This window comes from Leptopilina heterotoma, unplaced genomic scaffold (genome assembly GCF_015476425.1).
Source record: "Leptopilina heterotoma isolate Lh14 unplaced genomic scaffold, ASM1547642v1 Lhet_264, whole genome shotgun sequence".
Taxonomy (NCBI): domain Eukaryota; kingdom Metazoa; phylum Arthropoda; class Insecta; order Hymenoptera; family Figitidae; genus Leptopilina; species Leptopilina heterotoma.
The window spans coordinates 371,235-392,810 of NW_025110974.1; the positions used below are offsets into that span (position 1 = coordinate 371,235).

Below are 21,576 nucleotides of genomic sequence, written 5' to 3' on the forward strand. Positions count from 1 at the left end.
ATTATAAAGAAATGTTCCTTTTTAAATCAAAAACAGAAATTACAACAGATCTTGATGCGAATATTGAGGTATAATTTTATTTTTCAGAAAGAAAAAGAAATAAGAGAAGATTTCAATTTTTCATTAAAAATATTAAATTTTCAATATAATACTAATAAAATTAAAAATTAATTATTTATAAATAATATTAATTAAATAAATAATGAAATATTATAATTAAATAACAATATAAATAATAATTTATTTTTTAAATTATTAAATTTAGAATGGAGAAAATGAAAAATTGTGTCACGATTTTTTGAAAATAAAAAATCATTATTCCGAATTAGTGGAATGGGAAAAAAACGAATTAGAAATAATGGAAGTGAGTTTTGTTCACTTTCGTTTAAATTTTTAAATATTTGTTCAAAAATTTTAAATGTTTCAAAAATATTTATTAAATATTATTTATTGACAATATTTCAAAAAAAAATTATTAGTCAAGTTAAAACAAAGATATTTTTTTTAATTTTGCAAAAATAGGTTTTACGTGAACAAATACAAATGAAATTTCAATATTCTGGAAATATAGATTTTTTTCAGTGTGACATGAAAATAATGGAAACTTTTCAGAGAATGTTAAATAATTCACTATGTTCATCTATTAAGAAGTAAGTTTTTTAATAAATAATTTTGAAAATTAATTCACAAAATTAACAATTTAGAATAAATAAGTAAATTATAAATTTAAAAAATTTAAATAGAAATTCATTAAAATTAATAAATTTCGAAAATCGCTAATTAATAAATTCATAAATTCATAATTTTCCAAAATAAATTAATTAGTGAATCAATAATTTTCAAAATTAATTAATTAGTAAAATAATAATTTTGATAATTACTAAATAAATATTTTCAATTTAATTTAATTAATTTTTTTAAGCATAAATAATAAATAGCAAAAAAAAAATTCCAGTGCAGGTATAAATGAAGTGATCATCACACGAATGACAAATATAAAAAATAATGGTTTAATGTCATATCAAAAATCAAGAAATTCAAAATTATCATTGAATAATTTTATTTTCATGTTTCACGTTAAAAAATACCAAAATAATGAAACATTAAAAAAATGTCCATTTTCAATATGTGAACATTATTTTCTTCATGAGAAAGAAATTCACGTTTCTAATTGTTTATCACAAGTTGATGAATTTTGGCTCGAAGAATTTCAAAAAGAAAAATGCAATTTCAAAAAATATCAAAAATCTCTCGAAACACGAATTTGTCTTCTTCTACAAATTCCCGTTTCTCTACTCAAGTATTATTTTTATATTTAATTATTATAATAATATTATTGAATCTTTTTTTTCAAATCGATAAAAAAGTATTAAATAAAAAGAAAATTTATTATTTTTGATAGAAAAGATGATTACTTGACAATTTGTAATAATTTTCATGGACATGAAGAGGAATGTAAAAATTTAATTTTCCAAAATATTGAAAAAATATCGCCACTATTCATCATCGAGTATAATTATCAATTCGCATGTCAATCAATAATAATCAATATTGATTTACGTTTCAAAGTGCACGAGGAATTGAGAAATTTGTCAATTTTAAATTTAACGAAACAAAATATAACAGATTTGGAATTAAAAAACATTGAATTTGAAAATATTGAGGAATTAAATCTTTCGTATAATAAATTAAAGAATTTTCCCACTCAACAATTATTGAAAATGAAGAAATTAAAAATTCTCAATCTCACCTTTAATGGAATTAAAATTTTCGATATTGAAGAAAAATTTCCCAATTTAAGAACAATGAATATTTCCTGGAATCAATTAACTGATTATTTATCAACAATAAAAATTATTGGAAATTTTCTACCAAATTTACAAGATTTAAATTTAAAATACAATCCATTTATTGATATTTTCGAATATCAATCACAAGCATTATTATCGAGAATATTTTTATTAAATTTAAAAATATTCAACGAAAATATCATTGATAACAATGATAATGAGTTGAAACAATTTTCAACTATTAATGATAATTTAAATCTATTCGATAAATTAAATCGAGAAATGAATATAATAATTTATCCAGTGAATAATGAAAAATTGCAAATTTTTCCAAATGATAATAATCATTCATTGATAATGTTGAGAAAAAAAATTTTATTCAACGCCAAAGAATATAAAAAATATCATCAATTATCATTGACAAATCAAATTTATCAACAATTATTAATGAAACCAATGAAAAATTTAATAAAACTCAATTTGAGTAGTAATTATTTGACAAATACAAAAGAATTGACAAAGGAAAATTTACCAGTTCTACAGTATTTGAATATAAGTAACAATCAAATAACGTCATTATTGTCAATGGGTTGTCATGAAAATTTACAAGAATTTTATTGCTCAAAAAATTGTCTCATTGAATTAGGAGAGTTTTTAAATTTACAAAATTGGATTCAATTGAGAGTTGTCGACTTTTCTTTGAATAAATTAAATGATTGTTTATGGAGAACATTTTTACTGGCCCAACTTCCATATATACAAGTAAAAATAATAGTATTGTTATCTACAATTTGTTTATTTTATTAATTATTGTCTTTTACCTAAAATTCCCTGTTTTACCATTATATAAGAACAGGAATATTTATTATCGATTGCTGGTCAAATAACTTTCTGTATTATCAACTGTTGGTAATGTAGAATTACCGACTGTAGATAATGCATAAGTCTACTTTGACATCTGTTGGTAAAATAAGGATTTTACGTAATTGCGAGATCTTTATCAATAATATCATTTTTAAAGAACATTAGTAACAATTTTTAATAATTTATAGTATATCAATGGAGAAGTGATCGAGCAAAATGAAATTATCATGGCAAAAGAGGAATTCAGTGAATCATTAAATAAAATAACTCTATTAAATGCAAAGGGACTCAGTGAGTTTTCAAATCTAAAGGAACTCACCATTGTTAACTGTCAAGTTAAAAAGGCAAAATTTTAATAATATTCTTTTTTTAGCACAAAATTATCGTAATAATCATAAAATTTTTCATTATTATTAATTAAAACATAAATAAATAATTATGAACAATAATTAATAAATATTTATTAAATAGTTTTATTAATATATAAATTAAATATTAATTAACTATTAATATAAAATAAATATAAATATACATTTAATTATAAATATAATTATATTGTATTTTAATTATTTAAAATTGTCAATATTCATTTAAATTATTATAAAGTTTCTAACAATGGTTAAATGATTAGATTAATTAATTGACAACTGTCGATAAAATAGGTTGTTATTTAATCGATTGCGCAAAAATAATACTGATGGTTAGGCCTTTTTTGCAACTGTCGATAATATAGATCTTTAATTTATCAATGCAGGAGTTTATTATCGACGAAAGGTAATGTGAATTTTTTAAAAATTTAATGCAAATAGGTGAATTTACCGGCTGACTTTTTGCCATGCTTGGAAAGTTTGGATTTGAGCAAAAATCAAATAACAAATTTATGGGGCCTACATTTATTGCCAAAACTCAGGACAGTTTGTTTAAGTCACAATAGAATAGAATGTTTCAACGAAAACGATGATGTATTTAAAGAAAAATCATTAATTTCATATTTTCCCGAATTAATCACCTTGTACTTGGATCACAATCAAATTCAATTATTATCGAATTTAAAATTAGAACAATGTTGTCAATTGAAAAATTTATTTCTTCAACATAATCAACTACAAGAAATTGATGGTAATTTTGATATTTAAAAAAAATTTTCCGTCTAAAATTGTTTTCCTATTTTCTAATTATACCTATTTTGATTTTTAAATTAATCCAATTAACTTTTTGATTTAAATTTAAAAATTCAAGGATTATTATAATAACTATTTTATATTTTAATATTAATTAACAATAATTAGGTTTAATAATAAGTATTTAAATTTTGAATAATAAAATTAATACGATATTGAATAATAATTTTTCCTTTAATATTTTTGTAAAAATTAAAAATAAATTTTCTAGGTCTTGAGGAATTGAAGAATTTAGAAACATTAATTTTGGATTATAATGAAATTAAAAAAATTAAAATGGAAAATTTTCATTCCCATAATAATATTAAATTGTTATTTATTGAAAATAATCGACTAAATAATCTCAGTTTTGTCAAAATCTTGACAAAATTAAAAGTATTTTTAGTGGCAAATAATAAAGTTGAGGTAAGTATAAAAAAAATAATTAAATTTGAAAAATTCAAAATGTTGGAAAAACTTATTTTTAAAAACTAATTTTTTTTCTTTACAGAATTATCAATGTCTTAATGAGTTATCTTCGTTGAATAATCTAAAGGAATTGTCCATATTCGGAAATCCAATGTGCAGAAAAATTAGAAATCATTATAAATTTGTTCTGCAAATTTTCGACAGTAATTTAATAATTTTAGATGGAATTGATATTTTAAATTTGAAAAAACAAGAAAAATTGAATAATAAATAATTATCGTGTATAGAGGTGAGAAACAAAAATTTATGAAGAAGGAAAATTATTTATATAAATAATTTATTTTATAGTAATATACCTAAACCTTTCTTTTTGAGGGGGGGGGGTCAATTTTAATTAGTTTTAAAAAAATAAAATAAGGTTAATTTACATGTTTTTAAAAATAGTTCTCCATTACATTGTCAATATAATTAGGAGATAAAAGAAATAAAATACTTCAACACTTCTTTTTTTAGAAAACATAATACACTGTTGTGTACCATAATACATAATACATAATACCACCATCCGTGTGGTAACAATTGAACAATTGTTTATGGCATAACTAGAGACAAAGTTAGAGTAAAAATTGCGAAATATTTAGTCAAAAATGCCAAATTTTGTCATGTTTTTTCAAAGAAAAAATAGAAGATATTTTTTTTGAGAATTTGCACAATAAGCGTTCATTGCAGAAAGGCCTAACGAGTCAGAAAACGTAGGCTCAGTCGAATCGGATAATTATCAAAAAAAGTTGTGAAATATAGATTTAAACAATAAATAATAATTTCATAACAAATAAATAAATATCTTGATTTGTTAAAAATAGGTGTTATAAATTTTACGATATTATTTTTCTTTATGTTTAAATCTCGCGCTTATTGCTTACTTCCCTGTTCCGATTTGAATAACTGTGATCCCGCCTTAAATTCTGCCTCTATTTCACATAAAAGTCTATTCTCATATTTCTATATTTTATGCCTCTTATTAAAAATCATAACAAATAAGTACCAAACCAAAATATACAATAGGGTGAAAAAAGTTTTTAATTTTTATCCCCCCGTAAAAAAACAAGAAATCTTTTTTTTTAATAAAAGAAAAAATAACAATGAACCGCAAAATGAAGAGAACGTTTTTGGATTTTGAAACAAAAGCTGAAGTTATAAAGAAAATAAAAATCGGTGTTGAGAAGGAGGAAATTCTACAAAAATACGAAATTGGTGAAAGTTCATATTACAAATTTCTTCGACATGAATCAGAAATAATGAATACTTTAAAGAAACCGGAGAATAAACATCGAAGATTATTTAAAAAATTGAAAAATGAATATTTAGACGATGCAGTTATTAAATGGTTTCAGCAAACAAGAGACAGGGGAGTTTTAGTCACCGGTCCTATGATTCGTGAAAAAGCAAAAGTATTCAATGAAAAACTTAATGGACCTGCAAATTTCAAAGTAAACAAAAGTATTTAATTAGTTAAATAATATAAAGCATTCGTCTTAGCAAAAACATGGCTCAAAATAAGGAAGGAAATATAGATATTAGCAATCAAAGGAGAAACTTTATTATCTCTTTCCAAAACATATAGACAATATTACAAAAAATATTTCAAAATTATTTTTCTATAGTAACTCTGTCAAGAAAAAACTCAATTCAATCACATATAATACAAAATATCAAATAAGAAACATTGAAATTCTTGACATTCACAATCATTTAAATTACTTAAACAAGGTCAAAAACAAAGTTCTGGATAAATTAAAATACTATATACCAAGACGGATTATTTATTTATTTATGGTACATTTATTATTTATTTATTATTTTTTAATTTTTCCTATTTATTATTTTTATTTATTTAACTGTTTTTATTTTTACTATTTATTATTATTTTAATTTTGTATATTTTTTTGGATAGACTCCCTGAAGAGGAAATCATTTTAGATGTCGAAACGTTGGAGTAAATAAATATTTTATTCATTGTCCGCATGTTTTCGTTTAATTTGCCTTAATTTAAAAAGGATTTAAAAAATAAATAAACTTTTTAAAAAATTATTTAAAAGCAATTGATTTAAAGAAAAATTTTTGAAAATCTTAATTTCTATGAAAAAATAATAATGATTAAATATATGTATTTATTGAAAACTGATAATAAATGTAATAGAAATCAGGGAAAAGTCTGAAAATCATTCTTTAAAATGAATACTCACATTTTATGAAATTTTATAAATATTGATTATTAAAATTTATAAATATTGAATTAAAATGAATAATTTCTGCTTTTTTTGAAAAAATAATGAAAATATCTTTGTTTTTTCCACAAATAAGGCAAGCAGTGGTTGGTTATCAAAATTAAAAAAGAGATACAATATAAAATGTTCCGATATAAAAGGAGAAAGTTTCACCTACAGTACTGAATGTATTGAAGAATTTTCCAAAAGTTTAAAGAAAAAAATAATCAACGAGAAATTATTATTAGAAAATATTTATAATGCCGATGAAGCCGGTATTTATTGGCGGACAATTGTCTCTGCCATACAATTAGAAAAATTACAAGGAAATAATTTATTTCATCTTAATAATAGTAACGATTTAATAACAGTTCTATTTTGCTCAAATGCCAGCGGAAATCATCGAATTCCATTGTTATTAATTGTCAATGAGGATGAATCGGCATGTTTGGAAAATTTACTATCCAACGATGAGAATAGTGAAGGAAAAAAGAAAAGTTGTTTAAATGAATTATCATCGCTCGGCATTATTTACGCAAATCAGGAGAACTCACGAATTTGTCAGAAAATATTCAAGGACTGGTATTATTTTATTATATTATATTAATTAGTATTTATTTATTAATTATTGTATATTAATTAATATTATTAATTACTATATATTAATTAATATTTCATTTATTATTTACTATATATTTTTATATTCATTATGTGTATTATTATTTTGTTCTATTTATTCATTTAAATTGCGATTTTTCAGGTTCGAGGAGATTTTCATTCCGCGAGCATTAGACTTTCAACGTGATTCAAAAATTAGTGGAAAAATTCTCTTAATTCTGGACAACGCACCATGTCATCCAGCAATCGATGAATTGAATGCAATTAATAAAAATATTGAAGTCATTGAAATACCGGCAAATGTTTCAGCTCAATTAAGGCGCACTCACAGCTAGTAGGCAGCAATACAAATTTGAATTTACTGTCTCTTTCACTCTAATTGACTTTCTCTCTTACTCCAATTACTGCCTGCGCAGGCAGGCAGAGCTGTGAGTGCTCCATTACAACCCATGTCTCATGGTCCAATAAACATAGTGAAAAAATTCTATAAACAAAATATATTAGACAAACTTTTGAATTTCAATACAGACGAAGATGTTTATAAATATCTTCTAAATTTCAACTATAAAAATTCATTTCCCCTCATGAAGAACGCGTGGATGAATAAAATTCAAGAATCAACATTAAAAAATGCGTGGAAGCATTTTTTAGACAAACAATTTATAAAGGAAAATTTTGAAATCGAAGCAATCAACGATGATGATAATGTAATTGAAATTGTTAAATATCCCGAGGAAAGGAACAATGATTTACTAAAACTTTTATTGGGACCTAATTTTCAATTAATTGAATTTTCGGATACAATTTTTCGTGATTGGTACAATAAGGAAATTATGGATTCTGGTTGGAATGAAATGTCGGACAGTGATATTGTGAATTTTGTACAAAATTCTAAAGAAAATGGTAAAAATCTAGTCTACGATGATGATGATTATGATGGTGAAAATAGTTGTGAGGAAAATTTACAATCTGATGATATAATAACGGCATCGGAGGCTTATGAAAATTTACAAATTATCAAAACATGGATTCGACAAAAAACTTCTCAGCTCTACGTTAATAATTTTACTTTAGAGGAAATTGACAAAATGTCGAGTCAAGAGTCGAGAATTTCGCCTAATGATGAATTATATTTGACTGTGAAAAAAGAAGAAGAAATTAATTTTTCCGATCAAGAGAAATTATAATTCTCGTAAATTATTTGGAATTAGAATCGTTTTTTTGTCGTTTAATAAGAAAAAATTGGCTTTAATGTACAGTTTATCTTCTTATATTTTTTGTAATAAAATTCTTAAAAAGCACTGATAATTTCAATTTTTTTTCAATTCCCATTTCTTGAGATTATTATTTATTTTGTAATAAAAGGATTATAAGAATATTGTTACTGTAACTTCTCCGCAAAATTATTTTCATCATTTCAATTCAATTATTATTTTCTACAATTTTTAAATATAAAATTCTTCCTTAAACCAATTATTTTTAATAATTTTTGAAAAAGTTCTTTAAGAATTTTCAAATTCATTTGATTAAAATTCAATTTTACAAAATTTATATTACTGGGAAATTCTTCAATTAAATTTATTATTAGAAAATAAAAACTTCAAATAATTTTAAAAAAAGCAATTAAACTTTTTCAAAAAAATTAATTCACACTATTATGATTTTAATATAAAATTATTATCTAAAATTTAATCTAAAAAAATCCATTTTTAAATTAAATTTTTTTTTTAAATAATTGAATTCTTTTTGGAAAATTTTATTAAAACATTAAAAATCATTGAATTGAGGAAATTTTTTTTTTGAAAATAATTAAATTTTTAAAGATAATTGAAATTTTGACGAGAATTATCATAAATTTTTAAACATAATTGAATTTTTGCGAAGAATTTTATTACCTAATTGAAAATAATTGAATTATTGCGAAGAAATTTATAAAAAATTATAAAATAATTGAATGAAAATTTGTTTTGCAGTTTCATCAGCAGAGAGCGTTGAAAATGGTCTTTTTACCAAGCGACTCGATACTCTTTGAATTTTTTAGTCTATGATAATTCACACATGAAATTTTGTATATTGAAAACGTTGAAAACTAATTTCTTAATAACCAAATTTGGAGTTAGTTTAAGATTGAATGAAAAACATTTTCAAGTGACTATTTTATATAGAAAAAAACAGCGTTATCTTCATTAAAAAAAAGTAAGTAAAAATTTAACGTTAAATTCACTTATTTTGCTCTACATTAGAAAATTTAGAAAAAAAGGCGAAATATAAGTTACAATGTTTCTAAATTAAGTATATTGATACTTTTTTTTAAATTTATTTATTTGTAAAGTTAGATTTTGTGAACTAAACATAACATAATCTTTTTTGTAATACATTTTGATTATTTTTATTTAATTTTTCGTTTCTTTCGTTAAAATTTTATTTTAGAGGTTATGTTTCGATGTATTTATTTTTTTTTTAAAGAATTTTGATTGCTATAATTATTATAAACAAATAGAATTATTAAAAGATGAATGTCAATAAAAAAGGAATAAAAATTTGATTTATTTCGAACTTTTGGAAGATAAATATTAATTTTTTACACATTTAAAGAATTTTTTATTAGAAAACTAATTATTTATATTCTATTTATGGAAAAATTTATCATTAAGATACCTAAGATAAATTAATAATTCAACTTTTTTTACAGATCAAAAATGAGTCAAGGATTTTCGAAAAAACTTCAGGATGAAGTTGATAAATTCAAGCTGGCTCAAAAAGGCAATTTTAAAAAAAATATAAATTCTAGTATTTTTTTTTTAGTAAATGAAAATACATTTCATTTTTTTCAAATTATTTAATAATTTTTTAAAAATATAAATATTTGTAGGAATATTAAAAATTATGTCTGTAGATATATTTATAAATATTTGAAACAAAATTCTTTAAATTAATATATTAAAAAACCACTAAACACATTCATCTAATGAAACAAAATATTGTTTACAAAAATATTCTAATTTTTTAATTAAAAAAATTTTTTTTTAAATTAATTTAATTAATTTTTTTCTAATTTTTTTAGAGTATCACAAGGCGGTTAATAAACGGCAACAATTAGATGGACAATTAAATGAAAATACAACAGTGAAAGAGGAATTGGATCTCTTAAAGGCCGAAAATGATGTCTTCAAACTTATTGGACCAGTTTTAGTTAAACAAGATTTGGAGGAAGCCAAGCAAAATATTTCAAAACGAATGTCCTATATTTCATCTGAAATGTAAGTTAATATTTATAAAATTATATTAATTTATACAATATTTATAAAATTATATTTATTTGAACAATATTTATAACATTATATTAATTTAAACAAAATTTATAAAATTATATTTATCTATAGAATAATTTATAATTATATGTATTTTAAAATTTTTCATAAGAAACTCAAGAAAAAAAATTAATCTTTTTACGAATTTTACTATTTTTAGAAAACGAACGGATGAGTTGATTGCAACTCTGGACAAAAAACAAGAATCTCATCGTGCAAATTTGGAAAAATTACAACAATCGTTTCAACAGCAACAACAACAACAGCAAAGAAAAACAAAGGCTTAATTCTTGAATACTAAATTTTTCTTTAAAAAAATTAAAATTACTTTCTTCTACAATATGAAATTTTCTGTTTTCATTTTATAATTAAAATAAAATTATCTATTTAACAATAAAATATTTCGAATTCCCTAAAATCTCAGAGTAATTTGTTTAAATAATTGGTAAATTTTTAGGGTTGACACGCTTTTGCTCTTTTCAAAATAGTTGAATTTTTTGATAAATTTTAATAAAATTTTTAAGAATAATTACATTTTTCATGGAATTCCATTAAAATTATTGTATTAAAAATAATTGAAAGTCTGCAATGAGTTTTATTATTTATGAAAATAATTGAATAACAATTTATGGAAATAATTTGTAAATAATTGAATTTATTTGAAATTTTTATTATTAATGAAAATAATGATATGTTTGCGTAGAATTTTATTAAATTTTTTTTTAAACTAATTGAATTCTTTTGGGAATTTTTATTAAAGGTAGTAGATATTAAAAATCATTGAATTGAGGAAAGTTTTTAAAAATAATTACAATTTTGCCAAGAATTTTATTAAAATTTTTGAAAATAATTGAATTTCGGAGAAAAATTTTACTACTTTTTGAAATAAATAAAAAAATTTAACTAATTTAACTTTCGTCGATGGACGAAAAGCTTAACATTTAAAATTTTAAATAAATGCGGATTCTCAACAAAAACAACCTTTTAAATCTTTACTTAAAATTTAACTAATTTCAGAAGAATTTTAGTTATTAAAATTTTTTTTAAAAATCTATAAGAAAAAATCGGGAAATTGAGAAAATAATAACACCAGAATTATTATTTGTCATGTACATTATATTTCACATTTGTCACAACAACTCTCAACAGAAAAAGTTGAGGGAAGTATCATTCAAGAGTATAAACTAATAAGTCTATGTAAAAAAAAGAAAAACTTAAAAAGAATTTTTTTAAAGAAAAAAAAAAGAAGATAAAAAAAATCGTACAGTGAGAGTGTAACTCGTGCCTTATTTAATCACATTTAAAAAAAATTGCATTCTTTGTCACGCTTTGGAAATTATTTTAAAGCGTCTATCATTCTATCGATTATTCTAAATAATTAACGACAACTCTCAAATAACCATTTTATGGAAAAAAGATTCACTCTCATCATTTTTTTTTGCTATTAATTTTCCCATTTTCATATTTATATATATATATATATATGTACCACTCGTGTACATAAATTTTATATTAACTTGAACTTAACACAATTGTTAAATTTACAATATTTTTTTTCTCAAGTGTTCCGCTCCATAAATTTAAAAAAAAAAATTCAAAACAAATTTCAAAAAAAGAAAGTAGAGCGCAACTCTCGATCACTAGATATTTGTTTTTCCTTTTAAAATATTCGTTAATAAAAAGGAGAAAAAGATTTTTAGTTTTGGTCATTAGAAGAAAAAAAGTATCTAGTGAAAAATTTTAATTGTGTGGAGTACAATTTTTAGGCAATTAAATGGGTTGTGTAGATATGTAAATATATATTTATATGAATTGATAATTATATATTTATTAAATATTTATTATTAAATATATATTTATTAAATACTTTTTATATATTTATTAAATATTTATTATTAAATATATATTCATATAATTATAAATATATTTATATAATTATGGATATATTTATATATTTACATATTTATTTAATTTATATATATATATGAATTTTTTTTTCTTTAATGATTAGCGTTATTTCTTCGTCCGCGCCTTTTACGTCCACCGCCACCGCCAGTGGCTCGACTTGTCGCCCACTGTTCATAGTAGCGTTCGGCCTCCAACCATTCTTGATATTTATACCACCATTCTTCCCATTTGACGTAATCGTCTAGACTCAAGTCGCGAAGATAACCTCGCGCTTTATAATAATCGTAACGTACGCGAACATCGTCCCAGCACTCAAGACCCCGCGGTCCCTGTGTGAGAAGCGATTCGGGATAGTGACCGGGCGGTGGTGAATCGTAACCTAAACGGGCGATTCTCTCCTCGCCCTCAATCACCACCTTCATCGCATTCTCACCGTCTTTTGTTATTCGCATATTCTCCATGTCTCTTCGATCCACACTCCATTGGGCCATTTTTCCGAATCTGAAAAAAATTAAGAAATTGAACAATTGAAGCTACATTATAATCTTTTTGTTTTTAATATTTAATACCTTTCGGAGAGTGTCATTTTTGGTGGTCCAACGTGTGAGGCATTCGATGAACTATCACTGTCTTCACTGGGTGATGATTCGCGTGGATGATGAATTATTGGGGGCGAGTCACCATGACCCGTATGCTTCTCCACTTTTATGCGTTTATGCATCTGGAAATTTTAAAGAATATATAAATATAGGGTTCGATACTCCTGGTAAAAGCCATGATGCGTTTGAATCACAAATAAGCTATTCTACATCGATCTTAAATAAAAAGAAATGGTAATTTTTCTAAGTCTTGAATTTCAAGAGAAATATTTCAAAGGACCCCGCAGAAAATTGCCCAAATCTCATGAGACATAAATATTATTTGTCATAAAATCATTTGATATAATTAACATTTATCAGAAATCTCGCTGGACATGACACGCATATTAGTTATAATTTCCAGTTGAAATAATTTGAAGATGACATAAAATATACTTAACATACATTCTACGTGACATAAATCTCATGCGATATTGTCAAAATTTTTGTTTGAAATTTTACATAACAGAAATGTTGCTTCATATGAAATATAATTGAAATAAGTTAAAATTACCATTAAAATTAACATCAATTTTAATTTAAATAACACTGGGTTACAAAAAAAAATGGTCATGTCGTGTTTATTTAAAATTTCCCGTGCTTATTGAAAGTTTAGGTGTCACTGAACAAGAATATACCAGAAAAAAAAATTGTTCATTCGGTCATTCCCATAAAAAACGAGATTAAATTGTCAGAAAACCGCATTTTCAGCACTTGAGGTTTTTTGAGGTTGCTAATATCAATAGATATAAAATATTTAAAAAAAATTTACTATAAAGTCATCATCTACGAACATGATATAAAGCATTTTAAGTTTGCAGTAATTCGATTGCTATTAAATAAAATAAGGAAAATATTGAAATCTTCATTCCTCTGGCTTTTTCATATGAGTAAGTTTTCAAAACCTGATAAATACAAATTTTGTCATTTCGAGAAATTTAAACAAATGACAATTCTCACACAACCATTACAATGAACTTTAATGCAGAAAAATTGTAATAAATTATTCATTTTTAAATATTTTTCATATTTAAAACGGTTTGTTTGTAATTAAAGTCTATTGTAATAAGGGAATTTAAAGGTTTTGGTAATTTTTTCTAATAAAAAATATAAAATTAAGAATCATCAAGGTTAGGACAAAATATTTTTTAAATTGTGTTAAGTAAACCTATAAATTTTGTCAGTGAAATTTAAATCAAATAATTATTTAAAATCATTTTTAATAAATTTTCTTTTCAAAAAGTTTATTTTTGTCAATCGAAAAAACTTATTTTCTTTTATTAATTTCTAAAATTGAATGATATAATATGTAGAGTTGTCTCATTATGTTGACAAAAGCATCTGCAATAAATTTTAACCTCTTGTTTTTTTTAAACTTCAAAATAAAAAATCTTTTTTTATAGTTATAATACTGCATGATCAAGGTAAAGAAATGTTTAATATTACAAACCTTAATATTATTTTAAATTCTGATAAAATTGTTAATTTTAACTCAATTGTTGAAAGATACTTGAATTTTTAAAATAATTGTATTAAAAAATAATCAAATTAATTGAAACTTTGTGAAATTTCCTTAAAAATAATAATAATTTGTTAAAAAATTTCATATAAGATTTAGAAAAAACGAAGTCTCAAAGAATTTTTATTTAATAATTTATAAATAATTAAAATGACTTTTTCAAAGAGTTACAATTACAATTTGTATTAATTAGTAAATTTCAAAATGATTTAAATTAATTTTTTTTAATACAAGCCTGGAAAAATTTCAATTGAAATTCTAAAATTTTAGGGTTTTTAAATATTTTAATTCTCTTCTTGTTAATTGAATTGAAGATGCTTGAAATTTTATAAACAATTAACTGACAGTTTGTAAAATAATTTTAATTTCCTAAATTCGTGTCTAACAAGGATTGTGAAAAAAATTCCCTGACTTTTTACTAATTTTATTTTTGCTTTCTTGGGACAGAAATAAAGGTAACTGACATATTGAACAAAAAATTAATGTCTAATGATAGAAACAAACTGTAATAAAAATCTTTTAAGTTTTGTTAGATTAACAAAATTTTAATTTTTATAGAAATTTATAGAAATTTCCCTGACTTTGAATGAAATTCTCTGACATTCCCTGACTTTTTCATAACTTTTCCCTGACCAAAAAAATCCCCTGACTTTTTCCTGACTTCCTTGACCGTTAGACACCCTGATTAAAATTTATTGAATTTTTAAAATAATCGACGGAAGTTTGATATACAGTAACTAATTTTATTTTTAACTGTTTCAATTTTTTAGGAGGGATCAGGGAAAAAGTCAAAATTCTATCTAGAAAACGTACACTTTTCGTTAGTATTGACCAATCATAATAGAGAAAGTAATGTTATTGCGAACGTAGTATACGTTTAGTTAACCATAGCTTATAACATGTTGGTGGAACGCATAGGCGATTAAAGTCAGCTTAACAGCGCTTTTAACTTTAGCGGACATTTCTTTCTGCCGAGGCTGAAACTAGAAAAATTAGAAATCAGATTAATAAAAATGCTTTTGTGAAAATTGGAATAAAATGTTACCATAGGCATTCCATCGGGAATTCGCGGATCCTCAGGAACGCGAGAAACGGGTTTCTCCTTGCGCTTCTTCATTTCCTTGAGTTTATTGTACTCCTTTTGATGACGCTGAGGTTGCGGCGCCATGGGCGGCGTTCGTGGCCTCGGCTGAGGCGGTGAACGTGGTCTTTGACGTTGAGGTGGCGCCCTCGAACCCGATGGCACAACCTCCTTGTTCGGGGCTCGTGATGAACGTACCGGCGGTGTCATTGACCTCGAGCGCGATCTTGAGGCGGGCACTTGACGACGACGTTCACGTGGTGAACAAACCGAGCACGAGCCATCGGAACATGTGCTACCCGAACTGGGACTACGGGCTGCTCGTCCCCGCGTGTGCGAACGATCACGTGGCGAGCGTGGTGAACGTGGCCGTGGACTCCTTGGACGTGGTGAACGAGGACGTGGCGAACGTGGCGGTGTTCTTGGTCTTGGACTACGTGGACTGCGTGGATGTCCTCTGCCACCTTGTTCAACACCACCACCGCCCACGTACAATTCCTTGTAGCCACTGTGACGCCATCTATTTGGATCACGTTCCTCAACCTCGAGGAGTTTCTTGTTCCAATAACTGGACTGTGATTCGCGTGCTTTTCTCATAAGGTTGTCAATCTCTTTGCGTTTACTGGACGATTCACCGTGGGGTCTCGATTGCGATGAATTTGTGTCCATTCTCATCTTACTCGATCCACTGCCATTGCCACCTCTTCGACGACTCTCGTAATCGCGGGACATCTCTAGAAAAATATTTTAAAAGTACATTTTAATATTTCTCTTTGTAACACTCCCTTTAATTAATTAATTTTTAATGAAGGTTGGTGGAACTAAACCTTATTAAAAATTTACATTAGAATTGACTAAAAAAATTCTATTTAGGAGAATTGATGACCTACGAAGCAAAAAAAAACGAATTTAAAATTTAATTTTTTAAATTTCAACTATAGGGTAGTGCCACCAGTGAAAGAACATTTAAGGAAATGTATACTTTTGATATTTTTTATTTTTAATTGACATTCTTGAATTTCCTTTTAAACATATGCAATGAATAGCAAAAATTCTAAAGAATTTGAAGCCTATGATACAAATTTTGTAAATATAACATAAAATATCAAATTTTAATCAAATATTGAAAAATGTCCATTTTACCAGTGAAAGAATGTTGACCAGTAAAAGAACAGTTGTATTTTCCAGTGAAAGAACAAATCAAATTTATATTAATACAGTGTCTAAAAATAACAAAAATTATATGAAAAACGCTACAAATATTTTGAAACAATTTTACAACTTACTATTATTAATTATTTTCCTAATTACGCAACCAGAAATATTATTTAATTGCACCTGAAACTTGTAACCTTTTTTCTGTTTATGCTTAATTTATTTCTCATGTTCATAACCCACCAAAACATTAAAAAATTATTTTCAGAAATAACTTGCATATTGAATCTATTTTTTTATCATAAACTATATTTTGAAGAAATAAGAAACTAAAAAATATATTTTTTATAGTGCTAAAAGTTATAATTTGTGAAATATCGTAAAAAGTAATGAATTCGTTCTTTTACTGGTGTCAATTCTTTCACTGGTGCAACTACCCTAGGAAGTAACCAAATTTTACTGACTTCAAATATATAATGTAAGGGTCAAAATAAGTGGAAACAGACTCTTGAAAAACTTCTGTTTCTGATATTCAAGTTATTTATGTTTTTTGATAGATATAATAAATACACTTATACCCCCTAAAATATTTTTAAAAAAATTTTTATTTTGAAAATAAGGGAGGGGGGTTTAAACTTTTGGATATTTTCTTTTAGCTATTACTCGAAAACGAATAAAGATAATTGAGTAAATTTTTTTTTAAATTAAAGGTAAAATTCTATATTTTGTTACCCAATTCAAACGGTTATATTATATTACATTACATTATATTATGTATCGTCAGAATAAATTTTAATTGTAGTTTTATTTTGTGTCAAAAACTGCACTTATTAGTTAGAGGTTATGTCAAAATAAAAAATTATCGTTAAACTTAAAATTGCAACATAACCTCAAAAAATGTTAAATAAGCATATTTTCTATTTGTTTTTTTGAATAATGTTTTTTCTATTTAATTTGTTCTAACGAATAATGTGTTTTAATTTAGAAGCCATCGATATTGAATCTCTTTTGTATTATTATTTAGAGAAAACAATGGAACATTTAATATTACATATTGGTAGGATTTCTTATTATATTGTCATAAATTATCTAAATTTTTTAGTTGGGTTTCCATATATTTAGTAAAGTTGTTACATTCTATATATATATATATGTTTTCAATATTGTTATCTTATTTTCGTATTTTCTTCTCAGTATTGTTCTTATAATTATTGTAAACATTTAACTTGAATAAGTGACCAAATTTAATTTTAATGCATCTGTTCCTTGAAGGGCTTATCAGCCCTAGGAACTTTGTTATTCTTAAATAAATAAATATTGTATATATTTTTTTTCTTTTAAAGAAAAAAATTTTCATTTGTTAAAAAAAATAAATTTTTTATTTTTTAATCACCTGTTATTCTCAGCTGTGAATCCTGAGAATATTGTTGCGAAATACGAAGAGATCCGCACTCCTGCGAGAGTAGTGAACACGTTAGTTCTCAATAATACGAACAATAGCCGAAAAAAGTTTGTAAAATCGTAATTTCTCTTACTATCAAACCAAGATTTTATTCTTATTCTTTTTTTTTTTTGGTCACGAATTCTCCCCCGTGAGAATTTTAACTGGCAAGTGAACGTGGACACAATTAAAACGACGAGTTAAAAAAAATATCTTTACTTTTGTAAAATTTTCCACAAAAAAGAAATTCTCTTTATTTTGCCAAAAATTAAAAAAAAAAATTATTGTCAACCCGCAGGGCCCCACCGCGCGATATACAGCCCTTTAGAACGATAACGAATTTCTTTAAAAAAGAAATGACGCGACATTATTTTTTGAATTTTGGTAAAATTTTCTCGAAATTGTTCCGGCAATTTGATTATTATCATCATCGTCGTCGTCGTCTTCGTCGCCGCCGACAACGAAAGACTGTCCCAAAATGGCGGAACAAAAACCGATGGAACTGTCCGAGTACCAAAATACGTTGGGACAATCATTTTCGCGAAGAGATGAATAAAAAAAATGAATTTAAAGCAAATGTTTTTTTTACTTTTCTGAGAAAAAAAACCACCGTTAGGAACATCCGTCAAAGTTCCTAAGAAAAATTAACGACCGGGCGTCAACACGTTCACAATGTCCAGAGTTTTATAAGCGCGTCGGCGTTTTTCTCTCGACTCCAAATATTGGAGTAAAAGTAATGAGAAGAAAAAAATGTTGACCAATTTTTCTCGAGAGAAAAATATTTAAACACGAACCGAATTCCAAGAATTGAGTTTATTTTATTTTTTTTTTCTTTAATTGGTTGAAACACAGCCAATAGCCTTGCACTGTTTTTGTGAAATATCTTTTATTGTCGAGAGTAAGAGAAAGACAGAGATATATAAATATATATATATGTATATTCAGTTTTAAAAAAAAGAACGAACGAAGGAGAAGTAAAATTAAAAATAGGTCAAACCGTCCATGCAAATGTTGGGCGTTCTTTTTTTTAATAATTTAAAAAATTAAAATACTGAACTTAACAAAGACACCACAAAAAATTCTTTTTTCAATTACAAAAAAATGTAGATAAGAATTGAATTTTCACAAAACACGAAATTGATCTAGTTTTTTGAAATTTGATTTTTTTTTCTGAGGAGGGACGTAATTGCGACACTCACTTTTACTTTAACACGGCAACTTTTGCATTTTTTTTTCAGCGAACAAGTAACTTATTTTCACTTTATTAAAAATTGGGAGTTAAAATTTAGTTTGTGTTTTCTTTTTAAAATTGTCGATGGAAAAAAACTTCGCGACTTTGTTATTTTACTTGTGAATAAAAAATGGAAAACAACTTTTTTTTCTCTTGCATTCACGAAAATCGAATATGTAAAGATGAGAGCCGATGTAGAGCAAGCCAAGAATATTGACGAGCATATAGAAACAATGAATTGATTATCGTGAGATGGTACAAGTGTTGAGTGAAAATAGTTGAAGTGATGCGCGCGCCTCTTACAGTGACGCTTTCTAACTAATTTGCGCGGGAATTTTTAAACGTATTTGGTTTTTAAATTTAACAATTATTTAACAATTTGATTTTTCTTCTGTATTTTTGACGTTAGTTTTTATTAAAAATAAAATCAGTAAAAATGGAATATTCTTATAAAGTATTGTGAATTTAATTTTACACTGGAAATTTATATTAAAAGGAGAAATATTTAGGTAAGTATGAGTAAATACTTGTTTTATAATGTAGTCTTTCATAAATTATGACATAACCTTAAAATGCAAAATCCAAGCTATCTGTAAGCAGATTTCCCAAAAGCCTCTAAACAAAAAAAAACTTACTCTTATTAAAAATCATAATAATAATAATAATTATCATTATTACTAATTATAATAATAATAATTATGACTAATTATAATAATAATTATTATTACTAATTATAATATTTATTATTTATGTGAAATATTGACAAAAATATATAATAATACAGTTTTATATAAAATTGTTTTTTAAAAAAATTAAAATCGTTACTATAAAGTCGTAATAATAATTAATTATTAGAAAGTAAATAGTGTCATACTTTTTTTGTTTTTTCTTCATTTAGTTATTTATTGCACTAAGCTAAAGCAGAAAACGTCAATAACATTCAACTCTTTTTGAGGTGCTTTTGCGCAACCTATTCGAGCTTCAGAATTTTGACGTAAGATGTCAGATAGTGTATTAGGGTGTTTTCCTAATTTTTGAGTTTAACCCCATTTTCGTAAAGGTCAATCAGCTGAGCGAGTCTTCAGTTCAATATACGCGTATACATATACCTACATCTATTTTTTTAAACTCTACCATTTTAATTTATTGTCTATAGTGTAAATACTTGTTACTTTTTTTAAACAAATATTCACTTATACATTTTCATTCATTTGTTTACTTTTTTCAATATTATATTTTTAAATTTATACTTTGTCTACGATTGTTAACAAATAGTGCTTTAAAATATAGAGAGAATATAATTTTATTTACATAAAAAATGTTTTTTTACTATAATTGACAATGAATGTTATATAAAAAAAAATATAAAAATAAAAGTCCAATTTATTTTAACGTTTTGACAACATTGAGATTTCTCATCAGAAACTGGAAAATAAATTTTATTGTATAGTAAATATTTTTTTAAGGGGAAACTTCGATGAAATTTTTAACTATATCAAGAAAATTATTTCAATTTCTCATAAAATTATGTTTATATAGTAATTTATTGAGAGGAAATCAATGCGGTCAGAAAATAAAATCGGTCAAAATACATAATCTGACCCTTTTTGGATTTATATTTTTCTTAAAAATTTATAGATTTTAAAATCCATTTGCAATTTTGTAGAAAATAAGTTTTTGTGTCAATAAAAAAAATTATTGAATAAAAAAATGACTTATAATTTTTGAAGCATTTTTTCAATAAAAAATATTGTTTTTAGGTTGAAAATGATGAAAAATACCATTTTTATTCAATTTTTTTATATGGAAATTCATTTTTTTATTTTTCTATAACTAATTTCAAATATTATAATTTTATCATAATTTTTTTATATTTTATATTTTTTATTTTAAAAAATTATGATTTAAATTGAGTTAGAAAAATAAACAAGTGAATTTTCATATTAAAAAATTATACATCGATGGTATTTTTTATAGCATTTTCAACCTAAAAACAACATTTTTTCTAAATAAGAAAATACTTCAAATGTTGTAAAATGAATTTTTTTTTATTCTGTAATTTTTTTGCGGAGATACAAAAACATATTTTCTACAAAATTACGGATGGATTTTAAAATCTTTCAATTTTTAAGAAAAACATAAATCTAAAAAGGGCCAGAATATT

At 24.4% G+C, this 21,576-nt stretch overlaps 3 protein-coding genes across 5 annotated transcripts; 2 read left to right on the plus strand and 1 right to left on the minus strand.

Moving 5' to 3' along the window:
- The first annotated feature begins 5,266 nt into the window (after window positions 1-5,266).
- On the plus strand, window positions 5,267-7,472 carry LOC122503545 (jerky protein homolog-like). The gene is made up of 3 exons (XM_043614121.1): window positions 5,267-5,733; window positions 6,608-7,092; window positions 7,271-7,472. The coding sequence occupies exons 1-3, from the start codon at window positions 5,386-5,388 to the stop codon at window positions 7,461-7,463; spliced, it is 1,026 nt and encodes a 341-aa protein (XP_043470056.1). The 5' UTR covers window positions 5,267-5,385; the 3' UTR covers window positions 7,464-7,472.
- Window positions 7,473-9,169: 1,697 nt separating this feature from the next.
- Window positions 9,170-10,838, plus strand: LOC122503561 (prefoldin subunit 6). 2 transcript variants are annotated; one of them, XM_043614139.1, is made up of 4 exons: window positions 9,170-9,324; window positions 9,821-9,891; window positions 10,193-10,388; window positions 10,600-10,838. In XM_043614139.1, exons 2-4 carry the CDS (start codon window positions 9,828-9,830, stop codon window positions 10,724-10,726), a joined length of 387 nt encoding a protein of 128 aa, XP_043470074.1. In that variant the 5' UTR covers window positions 9,170-9,324; window positions 9,821-9,827; the 3' UTR covers window positions 10,727-10,838. The 2 variants fall into 2 exon arrangements, with proteins under 2 accessions (XP_043470074.1, XP_043470075.1); XM_043614140.1 differs by having other exon boundaries at window positions 9,187-9,328.
- Window positions 10,839-11,534: 696 nt separating this feature from the next.
- Window positions 11,535-19,645, minus strand: LOC122503567 (serine/arginine repetitive matrix protein 2-like). 2 transcript variants are annotated; one of them, XM_043614149.1, is made up of 5 exons: window positions 19,381-19,645; window positions 18,134-18,194; window positions 15,550-16,319; window positions 12,917-13,068; window positions 11,535-12,848 (listed from the first exon to the last, which is right to left on the minus strand). In XM_043614149.1, exons 3-5 carry the CDS (start codon window positions 16,315-16,317, stop codon window positions 12,440-12,442), a joined length of 1,329 nt encoding a protein of 442 aa, XP_043470084.1. In that variant the 5' UTR covers window positions 16,318-16,319; window positions 18,134-18,194; window positions 19,381-19,645; the 3' UTR covers window positions 11,535-12,439. The 2 variants fall into 2 exon arrangements, with proteins under 2 accessions (XP_043470084.1, XP_043470085.1); XM_043614150.1 differs by lacking the exon at window positions 18,134-18,194.
- Between the last annotated feature and the right edge of the window lie 1,931 nt (window positions 19,646-21,576).

Excerpts from the sequence above, each read along its gene's own strand:
- LOC122503545 (XM_043614121.1), top strand. The coding sequence starts at position 5,386 with ATGAACCGCAAAATGAAGAGAACGTTTTTGGATTTTGAAACAAAAGCT. Across the intron at positions 5,734-6,607 it reads ATGGACCTGCAAATTTCAAA|GCAAGCAGTGGTTGGTTATC; the intron begins GTAAACAAAAGT and ends TCCACAAATAAG. Across the intron at positions 7,093-7,270 it reads CAGAAAATATTCAAGGACTG|GTTCGAGGAGATTTTCATTC; the intron begins GTATTATTTTAT and ends GCGATTTTTCAG.
- LOC122503561 (XM_043614139.1), top strand. The coding sequence starts at position 9,828 with ATGAGTCAAGGATTTTCGAAAAAACTTCAGGATGAAGTTGATAAATTC. Across the intron at positions 9,892-10,192 it reads ATTCAAGCTGGCTCAAAAAG|AGTATCACAAGGCGGTTAAT; the intron begins GCAATTTTAAAA and ends TAATTTTTTTAG. Across the intron at positions 10,389-10,599 it reads TCCTATATTTCATCTGAAAT|AAAACGAACGGATGAGTTGA; the intron begins GTAAGTTAATAT and ends TACTATTTTTAG.
- LOC122503567 (XM_043614150.1), bottom strand. The coding sequence starts at position 16,317 with ATGTCCCGCGATTACGAGAGTCGTCGAAGAGGTGGCAATGGCAGTGGA. Across the intron at positions 13,069-15,549 it reads TTCCCGATGGAATGCCTATG|ATGCATAAACGCATAAAAGT; the intron begins GTAACATTTTAT and ends TAAAATTTCCAG. Across the intron at positions 12,849-12,916 it reads AAAATGACACTCTCCGAAAG|ATTCGGAAAAATGGCCCAAT; the intron begins GTATTAAATATT and ends AATTTTTTTCAG.